At 49.7% G+C, this 14,565-nt stretch overlaps 2 protein-coding genes across 2 annotated transcripts in view; one reads left to right on the top strand and one right to left on the bottom strand.

Annotated features, from left to right (window-relative positions):
• LOC126577349 (uncharacterized) overlaps positions 1–10,066 on the bottom strand; it is a 63,743-nt gene extending 53,677 nt beyond the window's left edge. Inside the window, exons 1-2 of the mRNA XM_050238888.1 lie at positions 9,909–10,066; positions 1,287–2,050 (exon numbers count right to left, since the gene is read on the bottom strand). The gene's annotated coding sequence lies outside the window, so the exon portion shown is untranslated. The remainder of the gene's footprint in view (positions 1–1,286; positions 2,051–9,908) is intronic.
• Positions 10,067–13,092: 3,026 nt separating this feature from the next.
• The window catches only part of LOC126572466 (voltage-dependent calcium channel subunit alpha-2/delta-3), an 8,142-nt gene continuing 6,669 nt past the window's right edge, over positions 13,093–14,565 (top strand). The window contains 1 exon segment of the mRNA XM_050231812.1: positions 13,093–13,674. Coding sequence (XP_050087769.1) covers positions 13,556–13,674 — 119 coding nt within the window. The 5' untranslated portion in view covers positions 13,093–13,555.

The following is a 14,565-nucleotide window of genomic DNA, read 5'->3' as shown; positions in this document are numbered from 1 at the left end:
TCGCGGTGCTGTCGTGCAATTTGTGCTGCTGCTGCTGCTGCTAGCGCTGCTGTTTGTTGCAACCAGCGGTGGCACCAGAAGCAACCAATATTTAGCCAGCATCTTGCATCACAACTGCAGCACCTGTAACCAGATTGCTAAACAAACGTACGGACGGACTGACCTAAGCTGGGAAAAGGGAGAGTTGGAAGGAGTTGATTCCCGCGATGCAATGCACAATCTACGGACGAACCTTTGCAGCAGCAAGAAGCACAAGCTGCATCAACACTTCCGACAGACACTCCAACTCCCAACGGGGGTACTCTCTCTCTCTCTGTGTCGAGAAACTTTTTGGCAAACTTTTCTCCAGCGAACTGGACCTAACGGACCGAAGACATCATCGGCGCTTGAGTGGGCTTGGTAGCGGGCTGCTGGTTGGCCATTTGCTTCGATCTATAAGATCGGAAGAGCAAAAAAACACACATTCTCGCAGCAAAGATCAATGTCCAGGCTGTCCAGGGCTCCACCAAAGAAGAAAGACACACACAGCCATGAAAGCTTCGATCCTTTGAGCAGGCTTCTCGGCCGGGCAAATATTCGAATGTTGTTCCGATATTTTTGCTTGTCCGCGTTTTTTTTCTCGACCAACTCGCCGGTGTGACCGGGGAAGGGGTTTGCTTCCATCACACCAAACGGCACCAAAAGGATGGAATTAATGTTTTCTGATTTCATCTGCCACAAAGAAAGAGAGAGAGAGAGAGAGAGAGAGAGAGAGAGAGAGAGAGAAAGGTCAACCTCTTCGGCCGACTGGAGCAGCTTCTGTGTCTGTACCTAGTGTATGTGACTAGCGCGTTATTAGTGTGTTTGTAAGCGATTTTCTGCTTCAGCTTTTTCCTCGCAGCTCCTTTTGCCACCAATGCGATGTCAGGCGATCTCCCCCCCCCCCCCCCCCCCCCCCCTTCCCGGCCTTTCGGGCTCTTCTTCAACGTTCGTTCGTTTTCCATTTCCATTTCCAGCACAGATGAACACGGTGGTCACAGTCAGCCTGCAGGCCAATCATTGAAATCAGGAGGGAAATTTTAACATTATTTCCAGTGCCAGCACCGACCGACCGTTTGGGGCCACGAACAAGAACGTCTCGAGAACAAATGGGCACCGTAATGACTCGAGGCGCGCTCTTGGGACCGTAGACGCCTGTTCAGGACCGTTTTTTCATGTTGGACGGTGCTCGGAAAATGTGACACACACATACACGCGCACACAGACACACAAAGATGACAATCACGGTGTGGGCGGTGGAACATTACCTGCAGCAGGATGGTGCCGGGGCTTCCACGCTGTGCGAGCACGCACAACTTTCCTCCTGGTATTCCAACGTGGCGGCCGTTTGGTAGCTCCGTCCGCGAAGGGGGGGAAGACAATCAAATATGAAGGGGAGTGGCCGTGGGACGCACTTTTTCCCAGAGGCTTGCTCCCGTGGCCACCGATCAGCCTCAGTCTGTCGCACTCGCACTCCTTCTCTTCACTTCACCACCTCCAGTGCTCCAATGCGCCAGGGGTTGGTTTGCTGCCGACGACTATTTGGCAAACAATCACTCCACAGAAGCAGCCCCCCCCCCCCTTTTTTCCGGTTGATTTCGCACTTTAAACACTCGCCGTGGTCACCGCGCTTGTCGTCTAGAGGTCACTTGGCACGACTTTCCAGGGTGCTGCGGAGCATCACCAGCACCTTCGCACTTTGCACTATCAGCACGGCCCACCTTCTGCGGTTCCAACGGGGGGCTGCTTTCGCTCGCTGCTCGGTGGTTTCTCACCGGGTTTTTTTTTTTATTTATTTTTGCACAACCAAACTTTTACACAAAACAACGCATCCCTCTCCCCGCTGACGCGTGCACTCAAGGTGGGCCGGGGTCCTCTTAAGCAACCATCACTGCGTGATTGTTGAGGCTCGGTTGTTGACTCACGCTACCGTTTCCATTTCACTCATTGCTTGCGGGGCATCCAGAAACAGAAACATGGACCCGAACGTCGAGTCGTTACAACTTGACCTTGTACAAACAGGTGACAGAGACTGAGACGGGAATAGAAATTATCATTCGGGGGCGTTTTGGGGGTTCACAATATCCGTACCCAACGAGAGTCCCTCCGAGGTTTTCGGTTCCCGGGCACACGACGAGTAGGACAAACATATATTTATACGAGAAAAAAAAAGAACCAGGTATCACGAGGTACCAGTCCATCTCCCCGGGGAGGGGTCAACCGGTCGGAAATACAAACACAGAGAGAGAGAGAAGGAGAGAGCGTTATCATGAGCCTGAACAACGCACACGAACAACCCGGGCCGTAGTAGCAGCAACACAAAAAGAAGAAGAAAAAAAAAACGTTGTAGACCGGAAAGCAAAAAACCAAAGCTAACGTGGAAATGGCGAAAACGGGAAAAGCGGTAGAAAATGCATTTGCCCCTGGGCTGGAGACGGTTTGTTTTTGGTACTTTAATTCTTTCGCCTCGGTGAGTGTGAAAATAAACGAACGGATTATTATCATATCGCATTACACCACCGCCCATCCATGTTGGTCTGTTGCTTCGTATTGACACAGGCCAGTTGGCTCGAAGGTATGAAGGAAGGTGGTAGAAGGCATCGTTGAGAACGTTCCGTTTGCCGCAAGCAAATGGCATAAAAATGAAGGATACCAAGGATGGGAGAAGGTGAAGGCCTTCTTCGGAGTGAAAGGATGTCCTACGGAAGAGCGTTTACGTGGAGCGTGGAGTTAAATGGAGATCAGACACCCCCCGCAGAAAACCCAATTTCACTTTGCAAACCCAAAACACGAGTGTCAAATGTACGACAATGGCAATTTTAGGAAGCAAAAGGGAAAGGAGGGAAATTCAGGACACCTAAAAGGAATGCCATGGATTGGGATCTCCTCTGTTATTCTTGGAAATTTGTCGCAGTGAACGCACCACACCTCGACAGTCCATTTTGTTTAATTTAATTCAGACACGAAATGGGAGCCATCATTAGGATTTCCATGTGACAAAACTAAGCTCATCATGCGTGGCCCTCATGTTCTCATCAACACCAGTAGCAACAACAACAACAATACAACAATTTTGTTGCTCTCGAACACCGTACGAGAAAAAAATTGGACACAAATGTTGGACGCAGCCGACTAAACTATACGAGCCATAAAACGCAGAAAGCAAGGACCACATACGCCAGAGCATACGTATCAGGGCAGGATCAAACAATCATCAAATCTAGAGGACCATCACTTCTCCAAGATAATGATCCTGGTGAGAAGGGTACCCGAGAGGATTTCTATCGCTTTCATCGAAGCTATTATGATTATCACTAAAACGCACGCTCGTCTCGTAAACTGTTGCTAATGATGACTCCCTGATATGAGAATCTAATAGCACGCATCGGAACGCGTTCAGACTTTAAAGCTGAACCGGCCACTGAAGTTCTTTTTAAATACTCGAACGAACTCCGGAACTGCGAATCCTCTGATGTGCGCCCCAATCTGGCCCCATTGGGCGTTCGATTGTGTAATGTGTAATGCAATTAGGAAACTCGGCCATCACTGTTTCACCTCGTTACCGGTGAAGCATATCACGAAGGCGCCGAAAAAAAAACGTACCTCAAACTACGGACGACGGAACAGCGCCACTGGACCTGCAGCTCCAGGAAGGTACGCCACGAAGGCGAAGTCCTTAATTAAGGAAACCGCACAAAAGTCAACTTCTTGCCACAGACAGACAGATAGTGGTGAAGCAGAGAGCAGAGCAGAGCAGAGCGAAGTGCTGCCCAGCGCCGGCCGTTCAATGGCGAATCGCGATTGCACCATTGTTGGCACCGTTTTCGGCGCAGATAATTGGCAGCGCAACTGAAGAAGCCCGCGGATCCCCTAGTCCCACGGTGTGCAACCCACGGACCCGCACGGACCGCGGGTTCACAGCGGAAACCTTAAATTTCCGATAAAAGGCTCATGGTGACACTTTTATGGGCTAGCATGGCGCATGCCGGGCGGGCGATCGAGGCAAGTAAAAGTCCAAGTCGAGTCGTAAAGAGCACGAGAGAGAAAGAGAGAGAAAGAGAGTCCGGCCGTACCGTTGGTGGCAGCGGCACGAGCGAGCTGCTTTACAATAACCATCCATTTTCCTGAGCCAGGCTGATGGGAAATTCAATTCCCGATTTACGACCAACAAAGCAAGATTCTGTAAAAGGTCCCCCCTTCTTCCGCTTTCTTGCTAGTTCCTTTCTACCAGTCTCTTTTTCCTTTTTGTTTTTTTTTTTGCGCCACCCGTTTGCTGTGAAAGAAAAGTGACTTCAAGGCGCGAAGCTCATCTTAAACGCTCCCATGCGACACTTGCCCACCATCGTCGACGCATCGCACAACCCTTGAAGAGAGCTCGCCAGCCAGCCAACCAGGCAGCCAGCCGGTGTGTCGTCACCTGAGAAGAAAAGACCCCTTTTTCCCTCTCCGGCAGCGGTGCAGTGCAGCAACTACGGTGCAACTATACCGAGCAGCCGTTAAGTACACTTCTTATGGCAAAAGAGTCTGCCGAGGGGCCTTTGGGTCTATTGTCCTGTGAGCAGGGCGCTACTGCTCCTGCTCTTTGGCCGTATGATCCAGGACGCCCACGTAAAACAATGCAGGTTCTACAACGGTGCAGGTTGCCATTTCTTAAAAAAGCTTCACCGCCCCAGCGGGTTCATCTTGGCGAGATTGTTTAATGAGTGTTTCTGGTGCTGGCAGTAGGTAGTGACTAGCACTGACTGACACACGGTACAATGCCTCCCCCGGGGGGTGGACCGGAGTAATGTAAACATTAAACTTCATTTCATTTTGAATTTTCTCCATCAACATACTACCTACAACTAGTACAGCGCTACAGGCAGCTAGCAAAGGCAGCTTGTTAGCACACCAAGCAATTCCTGAACTTTTCTGACCGTAAAACGATTCAAGTGCTGCCCTTAGAAATAGTCCTCTCGAGAGAGAAGTCATTTCCCCAGCAGAACATGAAGTACTTGCGATGGTAGAGAGAAGTCCTTACTTCTTAAATTGCTCTAAATTGAGTTTAAAGGAGCACTTTTGCAATGTTTTTCGTTGCTCTTCTTATCCTTGGACACTTCAGGTAGCATTCGGTCCTTCAAAGTCGGTTAGTATGGTTCTTAAAAGTCCATTTAACTATTGAAGAAACTATTATCTATTTGTATCTCTAGTGATACGTGACAGATAATTGTGTGATGCGGGATTTAAAGCAACTCGTTACGATTCTTCCAAACGGGATAACTTCTGTGACCCATCCCAAAATGTCATAACCAAGGTAAAACGAACACAACTCACGCTTCAAATGGCCTAATTTCGGGCCAAATAATGCTCGCTCGGTGGAGAATCAAACATGATTTACGCGATGCAATGCTCCCGGCAATGCTCTCCCCTGCAATCGGCTAAAGACAATAAGCGCTCCAATGCGATTGCGGGTCAGCAATCCAACGCATCAGCTGCTGCTGCTGCAGGAGCAGTAACTTAAACCCCCGCTTTATGCGCCACAATAACGCTAAGCTGCTTTTCTCGTTTCTCGCTCCACCGGCCCAGTCACCGAGCACTAGCACTAGATTATTTCAATGAAATTGTTCCGACCGGTATCGATCCGGTGTGTCATCTATCTTCTCCGCGACCGCTCCGGATCGATGACGGCCAGAAGAGCTCGTGGCCCCTGGTTTCGCTGGTTTCAACGCGCTGAAAATTGAAGTTTTATTGACCGAAAGGATTTGAGAAACGATCGCGGAAAAGACACATGCACACTCTGATGTGTCATCGTCCTCTCGTCATAGGAAATATCCGCATGCATCTGCACCGGTCAGGATACACGGTGCATTCGTGAGCAGAGAGCGAAAGAGAGAGACCACCCAGTGTCAGCAGCTGTCTCGAAAATGGTTCCTGGTGCAGTTTTTTTTTCCCCTATTTTTTTGTGCATGCATCTCCAACCATCCATCCATCCATCCATCACCCCTAGGTGCCTGTCGGTACAAGCTCCAGGACTTTCGTCAGCTGCAGTTTTGTTTTTTTTTATTTGTTTGCTGCTTCCGTCACCGTCAGCACCGCCACAGTGTGGCATGTGTGTCGGGTTTGTTTTATGTTTTACTGCTACCCCCAAAATTCGCAAACCCTCGACCACCGGCCATGCTGCCACGGTGGCGATGTTAGGGTACGCAACGAAAACTGCAAAATTTTAATCCACCCCGAAGCTAACGGGGATTGTGTCTGGTGCAACCCCTCATGCGCGCGCGTTGTAGAAAGGTGGAGAACGAGAAAGCCCGTTTCGGTGGAGGGAAAGGACGGCACCAGAGCAGGAGAAAGGGAACAAAAAAAACACATGAAATGGAGCTAATGTAATTGTTTGAAAAGGTACAGCGAAACACACTGCAAAATACAGGCAGAGACGCATGAACACCTGGTAGATGAGATATTTCGCGAAACCCACGTCCGAGGGAAACGTACAAGCCGGAAGAGGGCTCGAGAATGAAACACGAGAATGCGAAGGCAGTAAGAAGGCTCTCCATAATGCGCCTAATGACGATGATGTGGGGATTTTAAGAACGGTAGCGAGGCGAACAAACGTGAGAAACGATATACTGAAGTAAATAAAAGGAAAAAGAGAAGAAAACGAAACGAAAAAAGCACAAAGAAAGAAAGATAATTAATACATACCTAGTGCGAAACTAAAAAGCCCACCAGAAATAAAGCAAAGCGCACTCCGCGGTGTGGAAAGCAAACACTCCTCAAACACAGCCGGTAAATCTGCACGAAATGAAAATTGCAACAAAAAAAGAGGTAAGAAAAAGGGCAATAAAACTAAAAAGAGGAGTAATATGAAACACAGCATCCAATTTGCGAAGGTACAAGTTGAACGGCCGAAATGGCGAAGGAAATGAAGAATTAGTGCTGGCGCTGCTACTGTTGTGCACGGTCTGCTGTGTTCTGGTCGTCGTCAAACTAAATCACTCAACGGTGTGAACGTAGCAGGCACTGCAGATAGCTTGGCTACTAGAACAACAACTGGTTCACACTTTAGACAGTCACGCGCACAGCACTCATCCTCCCAAAAAAAAAACAGTTCTGACCTGACCAATCCGTGGGAAAAGCCTCCACAACCCTTCCCACGGGGGAACGATTCATCACGAGTCGCGCACCACTCTAGTTCGCGGTTTTTTCCTGTTCGATGGCCGACCGACGGCTTAGAATGGACTCAGACACATTGAACTGCATAACAACACGCCAGAGGTCCCCGGGTCGTCGCGTGCAGTATCGTCCGAAATCACAGCAAACCCACGGTACGGTAGCAGCTCTGCTCTGCAGCTCTCTTGCGGGCGCGACGTGGCCATTGCTGGCATGCTGGTGAAAGTTTCGCGATTCCGATGCATACCGGGTGGCCATCAAAGAGCTGCTGGGACCAGGACCACCCCGAACCACCATCCTCTGCCCAGCATCCGTTTATCATCCGGATCATTTATTTCGCGACGAAGAGAATTTATCATTCCGAGCGGAAAACCGTCCGTCTCTGCATCGCAGCATTCTGCGGGTACGCCCTCCGTCCAGGCGGTTCTCTTGTAGGTTCTAAATCGCTCTTCCTTCTCTCTCTCTCTCTCTCTCTCCCTCTCTCTGGCATGCTCTCTATGCTGCTAGTGACCGGAAATGGTGGCATGCTGCTATTCGTTGGTGAGTATATTATTCTATCGACGGTTTTAGATTTATCGCGAGCTTCAAACGATATCCAAATTCATCGACTAGCGAAGCAACTTCTTGGAGTAGCTGGTGCGAAGTTAGTGTCGGTGATATAATAACTCACGCAATGATTGATGCAGTATTCTGAAGAAGATCTATATTGTCTTCAAAACTGAGCTCTTAAAAGCCACCGAAGACGCAACGGCTGCTAAAGGTAGCTGGATCGCTCCAAGGAGCAAAAGATCGAACTTTAGGGCCGGGGATTGGATAAGTTATAAGAGCTATAAAATGAAATCGCAATCAATGACATAAAAATTAACCCAGCGCAGATTGCATTTTAACGAGGAAGAAGAAAAGGCTGGTGGAAACGCCCGTACGTACTAGCGGACCAACCGGAGAACGGCGAACGGTGCGAAAAATTCTCTCCAGCATGCCGCACACCTCTCCGCCCGTTTTTTTTATGGGCCATTCAAATCGATTAGCGAGATTTAAATCGCTTGAAGAGAGCTTAACAGTGGCCAATTATGTCAAGCACGCGGCACGGTGTGTGGCCGAAGCGCCGGAACACACCCCGAAGGACACACAACCACACATCACGGACTGGATCGAACGGCGAACGGCGAACGGCGAACGACGACGCGGGACACACGATCCGCGATGAATCTGCGATGGTGAGATTAAGTGTACAGCAGAGGGACGGGAGCGTTTTCCGCGACCACTTTTCGTTGCATTTTCCTTTCTTCCTTTTCCATTCCGTGAGACTTTTCCTTTGGGTGTCGTGGTATCGAGGCACTTCATCGCGACGAATCGCGACGTCGACGTGGTGCCATTCTTGGTTCTCTCGCTTTGCATCCCCTTCTTCTCGTTCACACTGAATGGCCACCGTCAATCGACGACGTGTATCGACGTGTAGCGCACCGTGTCACGTTTGCGATTAGAGCCCCAACCTGGCCAAACCCTGGCCACCACACCGAAGCACCGTTCTGCCAGTTGATGGGACACACAATCTTTCGATGAGACCTTTCGGGTTGGAGAAACTCAATTAAAGTCAATTAATCGACGGCAATTGTGTGACCGTGTGCCAGCCACACTCACACGCGGTACGAAAGGTTGTTTCGCGATGCCAGCCAGCTGCGGAAGAGGCCAGAATCCGTCTTGGTATCGATTGGGGACCGGGCGGATTGCACAAGTGGAATGCAGCCAGCCGGCGCGGTCACTTCTATAGGTGTACACAATGTATCGGGCGCATCAATCGAAGAGAATCCAGCAGCAGAGCCGAGTTGTGGTGTGCTAGCAATCACTTGATTAATGTATCATGTCTTCTTCGTTCCACTGGTCCCCCCTCCGGACCGTAGTTTGATGTTGTTTTGTGCGGCGTTTGATGAAAGAGAGCGCTGAGCGTTATTGACCGAACCGAGAACCCTGGCGAAGAGGCCTTAACAACATTGTTACAGCATAGCTTTCGCGCATACACGAAGCCTGCCCAAAGATGTGGTTTAATTTAATTTGGACGCGGTTATTGTTATTGAATCGAACGGTCTCCGAGGAAGGCCGTGCCGGTGGTCCGGTGATCCAGATCTGTGCATCGAGGTCAAGGGATGTTCAGCTTGCGGATGAGCTTCCACCAGCAGCAGCAGCAGCAGCAGCACAGTGAGAGCTTCCAGAGCAGCGGCTGCTGCTACCAGGATTGTGTCAGGGCGTATGCCATGCTGTTTCGTCCACCGCTCAAACCTACTCCAACTTGCTGCGGCGCGGCACCAGTCGGCATTTTCCACGGTAGCAAGAAAAACCGAATCACCTGATTCACCGTCTTTCCCAGCCAGCTCACGACCACATTCACCACACCGTCGTCGTCGTCATCGATGGGGAAAATGCGTGGATCCGCAATCGGGCTCCAGAGCCTACACCTACACACAATCACACACTCATGCTCTCTTTCTCACTTTCTCCCTCTATTTCTCTCTCTCTCTCTCTCTCTCTCTCTCTTGCTTGGTTTCAGGTGTGAGCATGCACAACGCACGATTGCCACACAGCCAGCCGGGCCAGGTCAGCCCATCACGCCAGGCCAGTCCAGGCCAGACCGGTGCACACTCTTTTGACGCAAGAAGAACAAGCATCCCGAATTAGCACCGTCACGTCCGGCACCGTTAGCAGCAGTAGCATCATTGGCCACCATTGGCCACACCACAACACACCTCTCTGAAGCACACCGTATCGATCGATCGATTTCGCCGGATCGCCGGAAATGCAGATTAAGATTCGGGAAACAAACGGGAGCACCAGCACCGCCCTCAGTCACAGACACAGAGACACAGCACCTGCGCTGCAGCACCAGTGGAGGGTTCTAGCTCCGTTCGGTTGGAAGGCTGAGCAGATTCTGGCCGCCGCCGCGGTTGCCGATTCTGCCGCCGGATCGTGTGCCGGTTTACGGTTTCCGGCACGGAGGGTTATTGCAACTCTCTCTCTCTCTCACTCTCGGGTGCGGTGATTCTCTCATTTCTCTGCCCGCTTACACACCACAATCATCATCAAACATCGTGGAAACGGCACCAACGAGCGGGCTCTCGCTTGCCATCATCGTCATCGGTGGCCAGAGCTTTCCGGTGGTGGACCTTTCTCCTCCGGACCGGCACCGGGCACCGGTAGGTTGGTTGGATTTGTAGAATAAAATAATAAATCCGATAATTATTCTAGCTGGTGCTGCTGGTGCTGGTGCCTGTACTGTTTGGATGAGCACAATCGGGTACAAACCTCGGATTGTAGATCAATGAAGCAAATATTAAATTCATGATAAGATTATCTTCTTCCCAACAAGCTATTAAGACTAATATCCTTGAGTCTAATATAAAAAGAGCAACTAAAGGAAAATAGATCAGATACTAGAAAAAGACCTACTAAAGGACAGCTGCTGCTGCATCTGCTGCTGCAATCCAGCAATCCACTTGGCCCGTTTTTAAACTCACACCAGAGAACGACCCGGCAGGCAGCACACCTGAGATTGACAGCCCGAGAGACCGTGATCTCTCGTTGAAAATCAAAAACTCCAAACGAAAACGAAAAAAAAATTAACAAATTTGACCCCGAACCGAACCGGAGATGGGCTCGTCCAGCTAAACCAAAAAGTAACCCGCAAGTCGCACCTTCTCCGTACCTTCCTTCGTGATTCGTTCGCGATCTCCACGATTGGCGAATCTGCTCGCCGGTCGCGGCCTCTTTGCCATCTCTCGGTCAAAGCTCTGCTGCTGAGTATTTGTTCTGCATTGCAACGAGAACAGACGGCTGCCGGTGCTGTGCTGTGTGGCTTGTTTGTGGCACACCCGTTCGTGCTCGCTAAGGCGTGGAGCCTCCCTGCAGAGCCATCAGCTGAAGAGAAGCTTTAACTCGCCGACCGAAGAGAAACGGGCGCCCATAGCGGTACATGGCCAGTAGGTAGAACGCCGGCACACACAGCGTTCTATCGATGCAGTGCGCTCCTGCTGGTTCCAGAGAAACGAGGTCTTTTCGAGGATGATTTTGCTAATGATAAACGATAGTTCGCGGAATCCCATCTGAGGAGCCAGAATTTACGGCATTTCGAGGAGCAGAAGAGACAGAAACAGAGAGAGATGTGGAGTGTCCTTACTTTTGGAGGTGTGTGAGATAATCCAAATCCTTGTTTTTTGGAATTGCGGCATTTTCAGATGATGCGATCCCAAATCATTTCACACAATTTCCAGTAATGCTTTGGCAGAAATTTTCAAAAACAACAACAACAAAAAAGCTATACAGCTTCCACGAACTCCCCCCGCCCCGAATCGGAGTGAACCCAGCTGGAAAGCCGGCGAGTGTTCTCTGTTCGGCGGCTCGGCGGTGAGTCACATGGTTTCTCTGTTGTGACAACCAATTTGTGAAGGTCAGGCTCTCTCAAAATCTAACCTTCACGTGTGATTATGGACCGCAGGAAGAGGAAGAGGAAGGGATTTCCATCTGCGTAGTGTGGAAACTGACTCCGACGAGACCGCTCCGAGCATCCGAGCCGCAACATCCACGAGATCCGATCCGAGAGATCCGATCCGATGCAAGAGAGCAAGTGCCAGCCGAACATACTGGGTGGAAGCTCACCAGCATCATCATCATCATCGGCTAGTGCCAGTCGGTCGTCGTCAGAGCTGACACACCGAACGATGCAACTGGGCCCCAAACCAGGGTTGTCTATCCAAATCTTTACGGTCAATAAATTCGATCGGTAGTAGATAGGGAAACGAGGGTATGGGGGGAGGAGACCTTGATGGCCAAAAGTTGGATGATTTTTATGGGAATTTCAAATTTACGGCATTCCTCAATTGTGCCAAATTCAATTTTAACCCGGTCGCACGCCCAAATGCTCGGGCCACCCAGTGATAAGGTGTGTATCACTGTACTTAATGGATGGTAAGTGGCAAGAGGAAGAATCACGGAGAGAACTATCGCCACCCCAGGAGCTCCTCACAGTGCTCGTTGGTGGTATCATGACGATGCGAAAACTATTGCCGGACCCCTTTCTTGTTCCTCTTTGCACTATGAGAAGCGTGAACAAGTTAAGGACCCGGGTGAAAGGCTGACTTGAACGAGTTTTTAATCAATTCCTAGGAACGAACCCCGCTATTCACTATTTACATTAATAGGAGCAGCGCGATTGCGAATCATGATGCCTATGTTGTTTTAAATAAGGAGACATTGTCAACGTATCAATTCTCGACACCTTCTAACGAATAAAAAAAGACGTTGACCTATAATTCTAGATTAAATAAAAGTGGAATGTCCTGAAAGGAAATCAACGGCATTTTTGCTGCATACGTAATTTCTGATACAGTTACAGGATGATTTTGGTTGAAAGAAAGTTTGCTACTAGCAAAGCTATTAAATTTCTCTTGAATTGACACACATTGAGTCCTTACTACTTCCTTCCACATAAGAGGGAAAGAATGGAGACGTACTGAATATGTTATTACAATTGAGTGGCGGCTTAAAGACCGAAAAGATCTGTCTGACAAATTTAAAGTATTCCTATTTCCCAGGACCCAGGATAGCTGGTGAAGCACTATTGTAAAGTCTTCAGAGGTGAATACGATAGCTAGTACAAGTCTATCTATTTATCTCGGAACATATAAGGACTTTTTACTAAAACAATAGCAAATTGTTATGTTTAGTATTCCCACAACATTTCCATCCATCAGGATATTCGACATCCATCATTTTACTCCAATATTTCCCAGTAAAGCTCACCAAAACGGCAGATTCAAACGGAAGAAAATGTCACATGTGTGACAGATGCAAGAAAATCCGTAGTAGTGGGGTTGATGGGAAAATTCTTTCGTTAACTTTCCCTCCACACCAGGTCACACCGCCGCCAGTAAGCAGAGAGACCAGCCTGCCTGCCAGGCCACTTGTCAGGTCAGTATACAAAGAACCGAGCACGAGCTCGGCCGAACAACGGTGCGTGTACGTTCGTGCGTGCGTGCGTGAGTGCGCGAGGTGAGCTAAAATTGGTCCCGTTTTTGGCATACGGCCCAGGATCGCGGTTCCATGTGGCAACCGAATTGGATTGGCTGTCTGCTCGAGACCAACGCCCGGACGAACGGTATCGCACTGGTGCGCTGCTGCTGCTGCTGGTGAATGGGAAAATTATAGATCGTGCAACACCTGGGCCACCCCCCCGCCGTGCGCTTCGGAATGAGGTGCAGCTAACCGAGCGAGAGGAAACCCGAGAGAGCTAGAGCCGGAAAATAGCTTTAAGCGTAGTGTAGTGTTTAGTGTCGTTTGTGCATTTGTGGGTAAGAAAAGCTGCTTCACCGAGGAGGAGGAAAACGAAATTGCGATCAGGATGAAAGTGGACCCAGCTGGCTCACGAGCCAGCAGGAACGTTCTGCTCGGCATCCTGTTTTGCCTTTTATGGATAAAATTGCCCAACCAACCCGTCAGCGCTTCGGTGGAAACGGAAATGTGAGTATCGCGTACAAGCAACGGAACATATTTCCAGCATCCTCGTCCCCAGAGCGCACAGCTTTGGCCACTCTATCATCCCTGGTATACAGAGAAGAGAATCAATTGCTTCGAATTCGCTGGTCCGCCTGGTGGAGCGAAAGAATTTTCCTCGTTCCGTGTGTTGACAGGTTGGCCGATGGGATGACAGTTTGCCACCGAGAGGGAAAACTTCAGCGCGCGCGCGCATGCTGGCGAGGGAAAACTCGACGAAACATCACGGGTGCTATTTTCAGATACACATCCCCTTCCCAACCTGTCCGCATCCATGCCAACCCCTTCCTCTTTCGTTAACGCACACAGTCACGCCGCAGCATGTTTTGGTCAGCGAGCACGTGTTCGGTCGCGTCTCGTCATACGAACCACACACGAACGAAAATCAAAAAAACCCCTGAACCGAGGACAGGGGTGGTGCGATGTGATGATAGACTATCGCAGCCTCTCTTTGCTGTGACGCCGGCGAGGGCACGAGCTTTGGTTGTTTGTCAACAAATCCGCCGACCCGGTTTAACCGGCGAAATGGTCCCAGATATGATCCATGAGTAAATCGGGCTCATGGTTAGCTGGGAGAGGGACATTATCAGAATGTTCTTCCACTGTTAGCTGATTTGGTGGTGCAGTCGATGACGTGTTTGTTTTTTTTGTTTTTTGGGGGATTGTGGGAGATATACTCAAAGGAGGGATGTTGATGTGCTTATCAGCAAACCATGAAATGGGGAATGCAAATTGCCCACATGCTGTGGCAGTAGCTGCTGGGTAACAAGTACAACCACGCATCCCGGATCTCGGGAATAACCACTAGTTGATTAATTTTCAAAACATGTACCGATCATTTATTTGACTTTTTTTTTG

This window comes from Anopheles aquasalis, chromosome 2, assembly GCF_943734665.1.
Source record: "Anopheles aquasalis chromosome 2, idAnoAquaMG_Q_19, whole genome shotgun sequence".
NCBI classification, from domain to species: Eukaryota; Metazoa; Arthropoda; class Insecta; order Diptera; family Culicidae; genus Anopheles; species Anopheles aquasalis.
The sequence above is the reverse complement of the archived record's forward strand: the minus strand, read 5'-3'. Positions and strand labels throughout refer to the sequence as shown.